The 14,513-nt window shown below is 45.3% G+C and overlaps 1 protein-coding gene across 1 annotated transcript in view; it reads left to right on the top strand.

Moving 5' to 3' along the window:
• Positions 1–3,112: 3,112 nt before the first annotated feature.
• LOC126195439 (neuropeptide FF receptor 2-like) overlaps positions 3,113–14,513 on the top strand; it is a 163,149-nt gene continuing 151,748 nt past the window's right edge. The window contains exons 1-2 of the mRNA XM_049934059.1: positions 3,113–3,224; positions 3,316–4,503. Of these exons, the coding sequence (XP_049790016.1) occupies positions 4,156–4,503 (348 nt within the window). The 5' untranslated portion in view covers positions 3,113–3,224; positions 3,316–4,155. The remainder of the gene's footprint in view (positions 3,225–3,315; positions 4,504–14,513) is intronic.

Consider the following 14,513-nt stretch of genomic DNA (forward strand, 5'->3'; position numbering starts at 1 on the left):
AACAGTAAACTTGGTCGCTCAGGAGAACTCAAATGGGTGTGAATTCTTAACCAAACTGCTAAAGTCATCGGTCCCTTCAGGAGAACTCACTGACTTCGAATGTGGACTACTCATTGGATGCCACCTCAGTAACGGACCCATCAGGTACATTGCAATCCCTCCAAAGCTGCCCAACTCCACTGTTAGTGATGTGATTGTGAAGTGGAAACGTCAAGGAACCGTCAGACAGGCCTCTTGTAATAACGGACTGGGACCTTCGAGTATTGCAGTGTGTAGTTGTAAAAAATCGCATGAAATCAGCAGAAGGAATTACTCGTGCGTTTAAACTGCTACCAGCGTTCCAGCTAACACAGTGACTGCGTGAGGAATTGAAATGAATGGATTAGAATAGTCGAGCAGTTCCTCACAAGCACACATTTCTGTAGTCAGTGTTACGCGACGCTTGAGGCGGGTCGCACGGAGTAGTCGCACGGTTTGAGGCGCCATGTCATGGATTGCGCGGCCCCTCCCGCCAAACGTCCGAGTCGTCCCTCGGGCATGGGCGTTTGTGTTGTTTTTAGCATAAGTTAGTTTAAGTAGTGTGTAGGGACCGGTGACCTCAGCAGTTTGGTCCCTTAGGAATTCACACACATTTGAACATTTTTGAGCCGGTGTAACGAGCGCAACCGCTGGAAACAATTTATTTGAAATGTTCAATCACGATATACACTGTGGGGATTCGATGGAAAGGTCTGAATATGACAAGTAGCTGGAGAACGTTGCCTGGCGTCGCATATAGTGCCAACAGCGAAGTACAGAGGAAGCGGTGTTTCCGTATGGAGTGCTTTTCGTTGTTAGGGTCTGATCCACTTACAGTGGTTAATAAAATGCTAAAGGTGGAAGGAATATGAACAAATTATATACCACTGTATATTGCATCCAGTGGGGGAACAGTCCGGAGACGATGATGGTGTGTATCAGAATAGAGTATCCAGTCATAAAGCAACATCTGTGAGACAATGGTTCGTGGAAAATAACATTCCTGAAATGGACTGACATGTCCAGAGTCCCACCCGACCTGAATCCAACTGAACGCCTTTGGAATGAGTTAGAACGTCTAATTCGCTCCACACCCCAGTCTGTAATATCAGTACCTTCTCAGGTTTCGACAGTGGGGGTAGAATGGGCTGCCATTCTTCCTCAGACACTTCACTGAAAGTGTCCGTAGCAGAGTTCAAGGATTCGTAAAGGCGACGGTTGAACACACTCGATGTTAATGTCCTTTGATCAGTGTCTCGATGTTTTTGAACTAGTAGTGTATACTTTTGACTACGTAAAGTCTGAACAGTGTGTACAAAAACGAATCAAATGAATTGTCACAGTTCCCAAATACACCACTGGACATTAAAATTGCTACATCAGAAGAAATGCAGATGATAAACGGGTATTCAATGAACAAATATATTATACTAGAACTGACATGTGTGCACATTCTCACGCAGTTTGGGTGCATAGATCCTGAGAAATCAGTACCCAGAACAACCACCTCTGACCGTAATAACGGCCTTGACACGCCTGGGCATTGAGTCAAACAGAGTTTGGATGGCATGTACAGGTACAGCTGCCCATGCAGCTTCAACACGATACCACAGTTCACCAAGAGTAGTGACTGGCGTATTGTGACGAGCCAGTTGCTCGGCCACCATTGACCAGACGTTTTCAATTGGTGAGAGATCTGGAGAATGTGCTGGCCAGGGCAGCAGTCGAACATTTTCTGTATCCAGAAAGGCCCGTACAGGACCTGCAACGTGCAGTCGTGCATTAACCTGCTGGAATGTAGGGTTTCGCAGGGATCTAATGAGGGGTAGAGCCACGGGTCGTAACAGATCTGAAATGCAATGTCTACTGTTCAATGTGCCGTCATTGCGAACAAGAGGTGACCGAGACGAGTAACCAATGGAACCCCATACTATCACGCCGGGTGATACGCCAGTATGGCGAAGACGAATACACGATTCCAATGTGCGTTCACCGCGATGTCGCCAAACACGGATGCGACTATCATGATGCTGTAAACAGAAGCTGGATTGATCCTGAAAAATAACGTTTTGCCATTCGTGCACCTCAGGTTTGTCGTTGAGTACACCATCGCAAGCGCTCCTGTCTGCGATGCAGCGTCAAGGGTAACCGCAGCCATGGTCTCCGAGCTGGTAGTCCATGCTGCTGCAAACGTCATCGAACTGTTGGTGCAGATGATTGTTGTCTTGCAAACGTCCCTACTCTTGACTCAGGGATCGAGACGTGGCTGCACGATCCGTTACAGCCATGCGGATAAGATGCCTGTCATCTCGACTACTAGTGATACGAGGCCGTTGGGATCCAGCACGGCGTTCCGTATTACCCTCCTGAACCCACCGATTCCATATTCTGCTAACAGTCATTGAATCTCGACCAACGCGAGTAGCAATATCGCGATACGATAAACCGCAATCACGATAGGCTACAATCCGACGTTTATCTAAGTCGGAAACGTGATGGTACGCATTTCTCCTCCTTACACGAGGCATCACAACAACGTTTCACCAGGCAACGCCGGTCAACTGCTGTTTGTGTACGAGAAATCGGTTGGAAACTTTCCTCATGTCAGCACGCTGTAGGTGTCGCCACCGGCGCCAACCTTGAGTGAATGCTCTGAAAAGCTAATCATTTGCATATCACAGCATCTTCTTCCTGTCGGTTAAATTTCGCGTCTGTAGCACGTAATAATAGTGGTGTAGCAATTTTAATGGCCAGTAGTGTATGTCTACCTTCTGAGGATTATGGACGTTATCAGGAACTGAAGGGCTGCATTGCAGCAGGGCTTAAGAACTTTGGCATTACAGCAGTTCAGAGTATGCAAATATCAAATTCTAGAAAAATATGTAAGTAGCGTCTGACTGGCTCCAGAAACTCGACCTTATGTGTGACGGGGGCGTTACGACCAGTGAGGCCTTGCCGGCGGTGACAGCTCACGAGCGCGCGCGGCGGCAGGTGGCGCAGCGCCGGGCCGCTCGCTGTGTGACGTCACGAGGTGCCGCCAGGCGGCAGGGTGGGCGCGTCGCTCCGCGCCGCGGCAGCCAGCAGCCAGTAGGCACTCTGTCGCCGCTGCAGACGGACGCGCCTCTCCGCTAGCTGCGCTGCCTGCCGCCCGCCACACGTGCCGCACGTAAACACGACGCGGCGACCCGCTCTACGCTCCGTCTCAGGTAACCCGACCCACAACCGCTTCTCGTTTTTTTACCATCGTGCTGGCCGTTGTACATAATGTAATTGAACCGTTTTTTTTGTCGTCAACAGGTGACGCCTTACTGTGATAGAACTATCAGTGCTGTTGGTCGAAGGCGATCTACATGGCTGAATAGGACTGCACAGCGTGCTGTTTTTTTTTTTTTTTGTGGCGTGTGAAACGTTTTTGGAAATGCATCAAAGGATATTGTGGTGATTAAACACTGTGAATGACGATAGCGTAGTTCGTGTGTCTGAAGATAGTGAGGCGAGAACTTGAAACTCATTCCAGTTCATTTCGTAAATTGAGAGGTAATCCAATTTCATTGTCAAACTTGCTGCACAACTGTTTAGGATTGAGGTACTTGTCTGATTATTATGTCGGAGTACTAGCCTATGGGAACTCGAAACTAATAATAGTATACAAGACTTAAGTATTTAATTATATGTTTTTGAGACACTTATGCCACTGGATTTCGTGCAAACTGTAGCAGTAGCTGGCATTGAAACAAGAATATTTCACCTTTGGAGTGGAGACTTGTGTATGAAGAACTATTGTAAGGGTAAAGTAACGTTTAATTCGTACTGCTGCAGCAGTTACTGGTAACAGCTGAAGTGTGGAGAGGTCTTCATAGTGTGGAGAAGCACAATTGAGAACTGGAATTATTGATTTGCAACTGAAAACATTGTTCCGAGTTTGCGGTTAGGTCGGGAGTGTAAAAGAAGGTGTTAAAACAGTACAGAATTCAGGACAGTGAGAGTAATTGACATAGAAGAACGCTGTAAAGCGATTGAAGATGTGGTCTCAGACGGAATGTGTCGTGTGTAGGTTGTGCGGTTCACAGGAGAACAGCGGCCGGTCACCGCCTGCGTCCCCCGTCCGCGTGTGATCCGCGCCGCTTAACCCGCGCCATGTCGTACAACTCGTCGTACCTGTGGGGCAACGACAGCGCGCCCGGCGGCTGGGGCGGCCGCTTCTTCTTCTCGTTCTACAGCGAGCTGGGCGACCGGCGCGCCGCGGCGCTGGTCGAGGTGTGCCTGCTGTCGCTGACGCTGCTCGCGTCGCTGGTGGCGAACGCCGGCATCGCGGCCGCCGTGCTGCGCTACCGCGAGCTGCGCACCGTCACCAACTGCTTCCTGCTCAACCTGGCCGCCGCCGACGTCGTCTTCGCGCTCGGCATCCCCGCCGTCGCCATGTCGCGCCTGCAGCGCGGCTGGCAGCTGGGCGACGGCGTCTGCCGCGCGCTCCCCTACTCGCAGGTAGGAAGGCCGGCGCCCCTCTCGCGAGCTCGATTCACGCTGCTCATTCACCTTGCTGTCACGTGGTGCTGTGTTCCCACACTAGACAGTCGACAGGACGTCTTGTCTCATAGCCACTATTTCACCGACAAATAACTCTCTCAAAGATCTAGCGTAAATGTCATATGTAACAACTGCCACTAATCAATGAATAGGAGTCTGCAGTCATGTTCCTGTCAAATTCTCGAGCTTTCGCTCGACCTGCGATCTAGTGACACGTGATAGTACTATCTCCAAGACTGGTAACGCCGCAGTAATTTATTCTCGCAACAGAAATTATAGTTAGTGTACAGCGACATATTTCATTCGTTAGGCACTGAAGTTTTCGTTAATTTTCTTCATTTTTTCATCTGACTGTGGAAATATGAAGTAAATCGGCCAAGAACTTTTAAGCAAATCGGAAAAGTACTTTTCGAGATGTTTGATAAGAACGTTTCTCCTTTATGTATATGCTATATATAAAAATATATATACACACCTATATATTGTGTATATTAAAAATAATATATAGCCTACGTTCGCCAAAATGTTCATTAGGTGATCGTGTAGAATTACGAAGTCAATCGGCCAAGAACTTTTAGATATATTATGTAGACAGTTATTTTCCTCTTGTCATGAAGTAGTGTGCAAAATTTCATGGAGTTTGTAATAAAACTTCAGATTTTTAAAAATTACAAAGAGGGAAACGATCACACTTCTTTATACACAAGGTGTTTCATATTTCATGTTACGCACGTCTAGTGGTTGTAGAGAGTACTTTGTAGATAAAGTTTTACATAGACACCCATGCCAGGGAACGTCATCCAATCACGCTACATAGCGTCAGCGTTAAAAGTACCGGCGCCTGTGAATGTATGCATAAACACGGTAATCCCGTCATGATGTTACACAGTTTCTCCGATATTGAAGAAGGATAAATGGATAAATTTGAGGGTGAGCGTCGCAGGTTCGGAAGCGAACGAGTCAAAAGTTATAAGAGAAAATCGTTCTGATGCCTCTGACAGTGGAATACATGTACTGATACTCTTGTTGCTTATATTGTAGCGTAGGAAACTTTCAGAGGTGGTAGTATGGACCAAGACAAGAAAAAAAAAAAGTCGAGTGAACATGCGCTCCAACATGTTTAGCTGAGAGACTATGAGTACTTGCTCACCTTCGCTAGTGTGAAACACATCTGCTCTACTAAACAAGACCTAATAGTTCTTAAGCTACGCATTTTAGACCTCATGTTTGCTCGAAATTTTTTTCTTGTCTTGTTCCTCTGAAAGTTTCCTACGCTACAATCTTAGCAACAAGAGTATGGATGCATTTAATCCACTGTCAGAGGTATCAGAATGGTTTTCGCTCATAACTTTCGATTCGTTCGCTTCCGAACCAGAGACCCTTACCTCACACTGATGCATTTATCCTCCTCCAACATCCTAGAAACTTCGTAACATGACGAAATCACCGCGTATATATGTACACTTACAAGCGTGGGCGCCTTTAACGTTGACGCTATGTAGCGTCGTTGGATATGACGTTCCCAGACATGCGTTTCTATGTAAAACTTAATCTACTAAGCCTCCTCTGCCGGCCGGAGTGGCCGAGCGGTTCTAGGCGCTACAATCTGGAACCGCGCGACCGCTACGGTAGCAGGTTCGAATCCTGCCTCGGGCATGGATGTATGTGATGTCCTTACGTTAGTTAGGTTTAACTGGTTCTAAGTTCTAAGGGACTAATGACCTCAGAAGTTGAGTCCCATAGTGCTCAGAGCCATTTGAACCATTTTTGAACCATTTCAGCCTCCTACACAACCTCCAGAAGTGTGTAACATGAATTATGAAACACGCTGTGTATAAACAAGACTGTCCGTTTCCTTCTCTGTAATTTTTAAAAATCTGAACTTTTATTGCAAACTCCATGAAATTCTGCACACTTTACTTCATGACAAGAGGAAAATAACTGTCTACAAATATCTGTAAAAGTTCTTGGCCGATTTACTTCGTATTTCTACACAATCACCTAATGAACATTTTGGCGAACATAGGCTATATATTATTTTTAATATACGCAATATATAGGTGTGTGTGTGTGTTTATATAACATATATATAGGAGAAACGTTCCTACCAAACATCTCGAAAAGTACTTTTCCGATTTACTTATAGGTTCTTGGCAGATTTGCTTCAAATTTCCACATTCAGATGAAAAAAAATGAAGAAAATTAATGAAACCTTCAATGCCTTACGAATGAAATATGTCGCTGTAATCTGACTATAGTTTCTATTTCGAGAATAAATTACTGCGGTGTTACCAGTCTTGGAGATAGTACTATCACGTATCACTAGATCGCAGGACGAGCGGAAGCTCGAGAATTTGACAGGAACATGACTGCAGACTCCTATTTATTGATCAGTGGCAGTTTTTATGTACGACATATACGTTAGAAGATATTTTACTCTGTGCTTCACAGTTATTTATATTATTAAAAACCACAGTCCCGTACAAACGTTAAGACTCGTCGTGAATATGGTACCAACAAAAGTCACGACGTCGCGAGCCGAACAATAGATTGAACAGGACTAGAGATTTCCCGAACTGTGAAGTAAATTGTTCTAACAGTTCGAATTGTGCACAATCTCAGCCCCACTTGAAAGAGTGAAAACTGAGCTGAAACAATAGAAAACAAGTCTCCAAAAGCACAGTGAGATATTTAATGCAAAAATGTAATAATAGATGGCGCAGATAATAATCTTCTCATACAGGGAAAGTATAAAGCTAGCGAAAATTTGCTTGAAGAAATGAATTAAAAAATGTTGATACGGACAGGGCCAATCACTTTGTGTCGCACATATTAAACATCACGGGCAACGCCAGGTACTGCAGCTAGTCCTCTGTATTTGTCAGCGTAATGGGATCTTCCCGCATTACACATATTTGTTCTCATATACAATGAAGAGCCAAAGAAACTCGCACACCTGCCTAATATCGTGTAGCGCCTCCACGAGCACGCAGAAAAGCCGGAACACCACATGACATGGACTCGGCTAACGTCTGAAGTAGTGCTGGAGGGAATTGACACCATGAATCCTGCAGGAATGTCCATAAATCCGTAAGAGTACATTGCACATTGCAAGGCATCCCAGAAAAGCTCAATAATGTTCATGTCTGGAGAGTTTGGTAGCCAACGGGAGAGTTTAAACTCAGAAGGGTGTTTCCGGAGACTCTCTGTATCAGTTCTGGGACCTGTGGGGTGTCGCATCAAGGAATTGCCCAAGTCCGCCTGAATACACAATGGACATGAATGGATGCAGGTGATCAGACGGGATGCTTATGTATTTGTCACCTGTCAGAGTCGTGTCTAGACGAATCAGGGGTCCCATATCACACCAACTGCACACGTCCCATGCCAAAATAGAGCTTCTACCAGCTTGAACTATCCCCCATTGACATGTAGAGTCCATGGATTTCATACCCGCACAGGTCCGTCCGCTCGATACAATTTGAAATGAGACTCGCCCGACCAGGCAACATGTTTCCTGTCATCAACTGTCCAATGTCGGTGTTGGCGGGCCCAGGCGAAGCGTAAAGCTGTGTGTCTTACAATCATCAACTGTACCCGAGTGGGCCTTCGGCTCCGAAAGCCCATATTGATTATGTTTCGTTGAATGGCTCGCACGCTGACACTTGTTGATGGCCCGACATTGAAATCTGCAGAAATTTACGGAACGTTGTACTTCTGTCACTTTGAACGAATCTCTTCAGTCGCCGTTGGTCCCTATCTTGCAGGATCTTTTTCCAGACGCAGCAATGTCGGAGATTTGATATTTTATCGGATTCCTGATATTCACGGTACACTCGTGAAATGGTCGTACGAGAAAATCCCCATTTCATCGCTACCTCGGAGATGCTGTGTACCATGTAGCGTGCGCCGACTGTAACACCACGTTTAAACTCACTTAAAACTTGACAACCAAACCTTGTAGTAGCAGTAACGAATCTGACAACTGCGCCAGACACTTGGCTTATATAGGCGTTGCCGACAGCAGCGCCGTATTCAGCACGTTTATATATGCGCATGCCTATTTTTTGGCGCTTCGATGTAGGCTATAGCTGTAGCGAATATCTCCATCCAGTTTTATCTGAATGCTAAGGAAACTGTCTGATTCTCCAAAGTTTTATACCATGCGGCTCTAGACACTATTAGGAAGCTTACTATGACAAACAGCTGTGTTTGGCCTTAAAACATGCTGGCAAAGTTATTGGCTCGTTGCACTGCTCATTTTTGGCTAATGGTGGACGCATTTAACAATACAATTTGCGCCACATGATTTTAAAAAATTCCGAGTAAGTTAAATTCCGAAAGAAACACCAACAGTTTTTTGTCAAACATTTTTATCTGTCGTGCATTCTGACACCGCCTTCAGCCCTACATGTAATAGAGGTTTCTTAGTCCCACAATATTTTTATACAAATAATGAGCCATGTACATACTAAAATTGCTCTAGCGGTTCCTGATTTTTGGTTTCACCGACATTAGGCATAGGGCTGCTTGGGGTGTCTAAGTAGTGTCACTGTATTTACCATCCCCACACAACCGCCCTCGTCTCTTTCGGTGAACTGTCACCAATGACTACCGAAAACTATGTATTCGATCCTAATATCGGTCGTTGTCGAATATTCTACATGTCATGGGTTCTGAACCCCCCGCCCCCACCAACGCCAAGGAGGATGGCTGCGTAGGGCTGTACTAATCCAGAAATTACCCCAGTCTCGTGCACAACCTCCCCCGGAATTTCATCGTAATCAGACGAATGGTATAGGAAAACAAACAAGCAACCAAATATTCATTTCTGTATATTCCGGCCCTAAACGGTGACGTTCGAGGATGCATCCATGTTCTAAAAAGTCCGAATACATTTGCGGCATTAAGGAAGTAGTAACAATCGTAGAATTTATTAATGGCCAAACCAAAATTCATAGCGTATGTTCTGATAAATGACAGTAACATGCTACACTGATTGTTTTTAGCCTGATTAAAAATCCTTTTACTTCGGAGTCTCCACTACCGCACAGTTTCGGGTGTGTAGGCAATTCAAGCTAGTATAATCCGCCAATTTGTGTTACTGTCAAAGCGTTTGTCTAGTTATGTATTCCAGAATGAGATTTTCACTCTGCAACGGAGTGTGCGCTGATATGAAACTTCTTGGCAGATTAAAACTGTGTGCCGGACCGAGACTCGAACTCGGGACCTTTGCCTTTCGCGGGCAAGTTCTCTACCACTTCCGTTCTTTCAGAAGTGCTAGTTCTGCAAGGTTCGCAGGAGAGCTTCTGTTAAGTTTGGAAGGTAGGAGACGAGATACTGGCAGAAGTGAAGTTGTGAGGACGGGGCTTGAGTCGTGCTTAGGTAGCACAGTTGGTAGAGCACTTGCTCGCGAAAGGCAAAGGTCCGGCGCACAGATTTAATGTAGTTATGTATTGTTAAAATGTAGTGGGTTTACATCGGACTGGACGCTCTGACACTTGTAAATGGTATGTTATAGCACTGCTGTTTAGGAAACTCCTGGTGTCCTGTTAGTTTCAGTCGCCGGCAAACCTACTACATTCTAACAATGAAACATCAGGCAAAAATTTTGACTCTTAATACATTTCTACCCTTAGGACGGGTTATATCATACTGCCTTCAAAATGGCAACACTTTCGAATCAATGTACTAGTGGTGAAGCCAAAATGAAAAAAACATATTCAAGTAACGAAAGCCAGTGTAGCAGATTACTGTCATGCAAAGAAGTTGTTTTGGGTATGGACCTCTTAGCAGTTGAAGTACTGATTTGTAAAAAAATATTAGTAAGTTCTTCACATTGTTCAGAAACGAAAGAATAGGAAAAGTATCGTCCAAACATTTCTGAACATTAACAATTATTTGTTCAAAAACATTCGCATAAAAATATCCTCTTGCAAGCTTCACAGTGTCAGGAGAACAAAGTAAGTAATAAAATAAAGATTAAGATTACAAAGAGGTGCAAAACTCATTACCATAACATGAGTGAGCACGGCAAGTATAATTTCTGATATTAGCAGGTGACGCCATCGTACAAGGTCAATGGAAAAACTTTCTACCCGTGGAACCTTGACGGCAATGCTACGTCCCGTTCAGTAGACTGTATGTGCGAACACCACCATATGAGATACATTGTGGAATGATGTACTGTGACACCCGGTATCAATCGACCTTGTACGATTAGAACTTCTGCTCTGCTGTGCTAGTAGCTTCCACATTTCATCTCATTGTTCCATTTGTCATGGGTATTGTTAATTCCACATCTATACAGAAACTGTACAATCAATGTACTATTCCAGTTACATATGGAACGAGAGAGAAGTGATTCAGTACCTATATGTCTGTATACCATCACTAGTCTAATTATAGTGTTTCCCTACGCAAAATATATGATGAATGAAACAGATATGTGCCTCAGCCTATCTCCAGTGTTGAGCCTCTAAATTTACTCCAGAGTTTCTCGAGAGTAATACTGATTTTCTCTTAAAAATTAGCCTATAAGTTGCAGTGGCATCTTTATTTCATAACTGCACAGATTTTACCTACTTGTTGCGTTATAGCAACACGTAAATCATTTTTAGTGGGAAAATCGTCAGATTCGTCACCATCACTTAACTGTACACGATGTATACAGGGGGAACCAGAACTCCATCGACAAACATTCAGAGGTGGTAGTATGGGGCAATGGAAGGAAAATATGTATAGTAAACATGGGCTCTAAAGTGTGTACCTTAAGAGAGACGAGCTCGTGTTCAGTAGAAGAGATTTTTTCCACCGTAGCAAAGATGAAGACGTCTCATAGCTTGTAATGTATGCAGGCTAGAACTCATGTTTACTAGTCATTTTTTTCTTGTTTGATCCATACTACCACACCGCAAAATATAGAAAGCAAAACTTTCAGTAGAAGAGGTATGTCTCACAGTAGCGGAGAAAGTGCTCATAGCTATTAAGATATGTATTTTAGAATACATGTGCATTTTTGTCCTCTTTTAGTCTATACTACCGGCTCTGAAAATTTTCCGGTTGAGTTCTAGTTCACTCTTTTTAAAATTATGTGGTGAATAAGTACCGAAGCACCTTGAGGAAGCTATAACTGCAAACGGGGAAGCTGCAACGCCAGAAAACTGTAGCGGTGTGGGTGAGGACCTCCAGAGGGTCCACTCTGATTTCGAATGCTGCAGTAGATCCTTAATATAAACAAATGCCACTAATTGAAGTAGAGGGGCAGAAAGATTATTTAAGGAGCCATTACATAATTGTTGATCTATCAATGGAAACGGCACCAGTAGTTGAATATCTAGCATATTCACCCAGCAGGGCGGGGAGACTGCAATAAACTAGTTCTAGAAGTAGTGGATGTCAGACTGGCTTTCGTTGGAACAGTCCTGCATCAATGAATTCTGCTGGTCAGTCTGGTACGTCACAAGGTGGAAATAATAGAGACAGTGGAGAAGACGCAAAGAAGAGCAGTGAGCTTTTCGTCACGAGTTAGTTTAACAAGTGTGAGACCATCACGGAGTTGCCCGTAAAACAGTGTCAGACGCTAGAAGAATGGTGTCGTGCGCCATATAATGTAATGATTACCCTCTTCCGGTAAAATGACGTGAAATGACCATGGCCCTGAAATCTGAGGGGGTCTGTTTGGAGCCTACACGGAGCCTTATCGGTAGTACACTGGACTCGCATTCGGGAGGACGACGGTTCAATACCGCGTCCGGCAATCCTGTTTCTCCCCGAAACAACCCAACCCAACCTTATCGGTAGTCGTTATTTCCGCACACCAATCACTAACTGAAGGGAAAAAAGGGAGAAGCGCTAATGATACACCGCGACAAACTAAGGTATAAATGTAGATTCAAAGAGGAACGGAAAGTGAAGAAGGTAGATCAGGGAACGGATTTCAAGCCCCCCCCCCTCTTAATCCCCCCTCCAAATCCCCCTCCCCTCCTTCACACCGATCACCTTGATTTGTTTTTCATTTTCACCGTAAATCTTTAGGTGTCAGCCATGATGGACTCTAACATGAAATGAAGTTTTCTTTCCCAGCAACAACTTATGTGTTGGACTTAGGTGGTGTGCCTGATTCTTTGTATGGTGTACTCGCAGGTGATGTATAACTGACCCAAGATCTCTTCTCAGAGTTTATATTCCTGACGAGCGGACTAGAATAGGATCCAATGGATGTTGTGAGGGTAACATCCCGCGTCACATTAAGAAGAATAGTTCAACTTGCATTTGAGTAGTATACCTGTCTCTTTAAAACACCAATAAAAGCGCAGACCATTCTAAGACTCTGCTCATATGTTCGGCAGTTTGCAAGGTAGAGTGTGATGGTCCATCTTTGGAACACAGTGTAACAGCTATTCTGCGTGACATGGATTCAATAAGTTCTCAGCATGTTTCCGAAGGTATGTTGCGTGATAACACCAGGTGTCTACGCACAAACCGAGCAGCCCTGTAAATTAGAAACTAGGGATTTGTAGGCGAAGAGCCGGCGCTTTATAGCGTCGTGGATGTGTCCCATCAGGGTCATGTCAGGCTAATTTAATGGCCAAGACATCAGCGTGAGATATCAAGCTCCTCAGACCACTGTAACTCCGTTCTGGCCTTGTGACATGGACGGTTATCCTGCTGAAAGGTGCCATCGCCGGCGGGAAAGACATCGAGCATGAAGGGCAGAAAGTGGTTTACAATGATGTTCACGTACTCCATTGCAGCCATGATACCTTCGATTACTACCAGAGGTCCTACGGAAGGACAGGGGATTATCCGCCATACCATAATACTGCCACAACCGGCCTGAGTGCGTGGCGCGGAGCGTTTCGATAAGCCTTTCGGCCTGATGACGGGGTATACAGGAACGAACATCGACCTGGTGTAACAAGAAAAAAAGTGATTCGTTCGACCAGGCAGCACGTTTCTGTTTATCCACTGCCCAGTTTCTACGATCCCACGCCCACCACAATTGTAATTGGCGACGTCGTTGGGTCAACGTGGGAACAGGTAAGAGCTGTCTGCTGCAGAGCCTCATTTTCAGCAAAGTGCGCCGAATGTTGTATGCCGAAACACTTGCGCTTCCACCAGCATTTTACTCAGTCGGTCAGATCTGCCATAAATCGCCACCTATCCTGTCTTACAGGAATGGCAAGTCTCAGACCTCCACATTCTATGACGATATATGGACGCCCTACACCGTGTCACCCACTAGTCGTTTCATCGTGCTTCAGAAACTTTCCACAGATGCTCATTACAGTAGCACGCGGACAGCCTGCCAGCTGCACTGTTTCCGAGATTTCGCTCCCGAACACTGGACCCGACCATAACAATCTCTTTGTGAAAGTTGCTTATGCCAGTGGATTTCCTTACTTGTGGCATTTATCGTCACTACAATGATTCCTCATTCGCCTCTGCTCATATTATACAGTTACCTCGCCTGTCGCGTAGTCGCATCGGCACTAGGCGGCATTTAGCCGGCCGCGGTGGTCTCGCGGTTCTAGGCGCGCAGTCAGGAATCGTGCTACTGCTACGGTCGCAGGTTCGAATCCTGCCTCGGGCATGGATGTGTGTGATGTCCTTAGGTTAGATAGGTTTAAGTAGTTCTAAGTTCTAGGGGACTGATGACCACAGCAGTTGAATCCCATAGTGCTCAGAGCCATTTGAACCATTTGAACTAGGTGGCATTTAACCTCGCGGTGGCCGGTGGTCACTATGTCTTGCCCCATCAGTTGCGTAAACAAAAGTGACTTTGTTCCTGAATACCCGCTTTCAGTAGTCTTGTCCATACTAAGTGACTGTGTTAGCCGAGCGGTCTAACGCACGGCTTTCCGGAGCGGGAAGAAGCGCCTGGTTCCCGGCACGAATCCGCCCGGCAGACTCGTGTCGAGGTCCGGTGGGCCGGCCAGTCCGTGGATGGTTTTTATGCGGTTTTC

The sequence above is a fragment of the Schistocerca nitens genome, chromosome 1, assembly GCF_023898315.1.
Source record: "Schistocerca nitens isolate TAMUIC-IGC-003100 chromosome 1, iqSchNite1.1, whole genome shotgun sequence".
Classification (NCBI taxonomy): Eukaryota; Metazoa; Arthropoda; class Insecta; order Orthoptera; family Acrididae; genus Schistocerca; species Schistocerca nitens.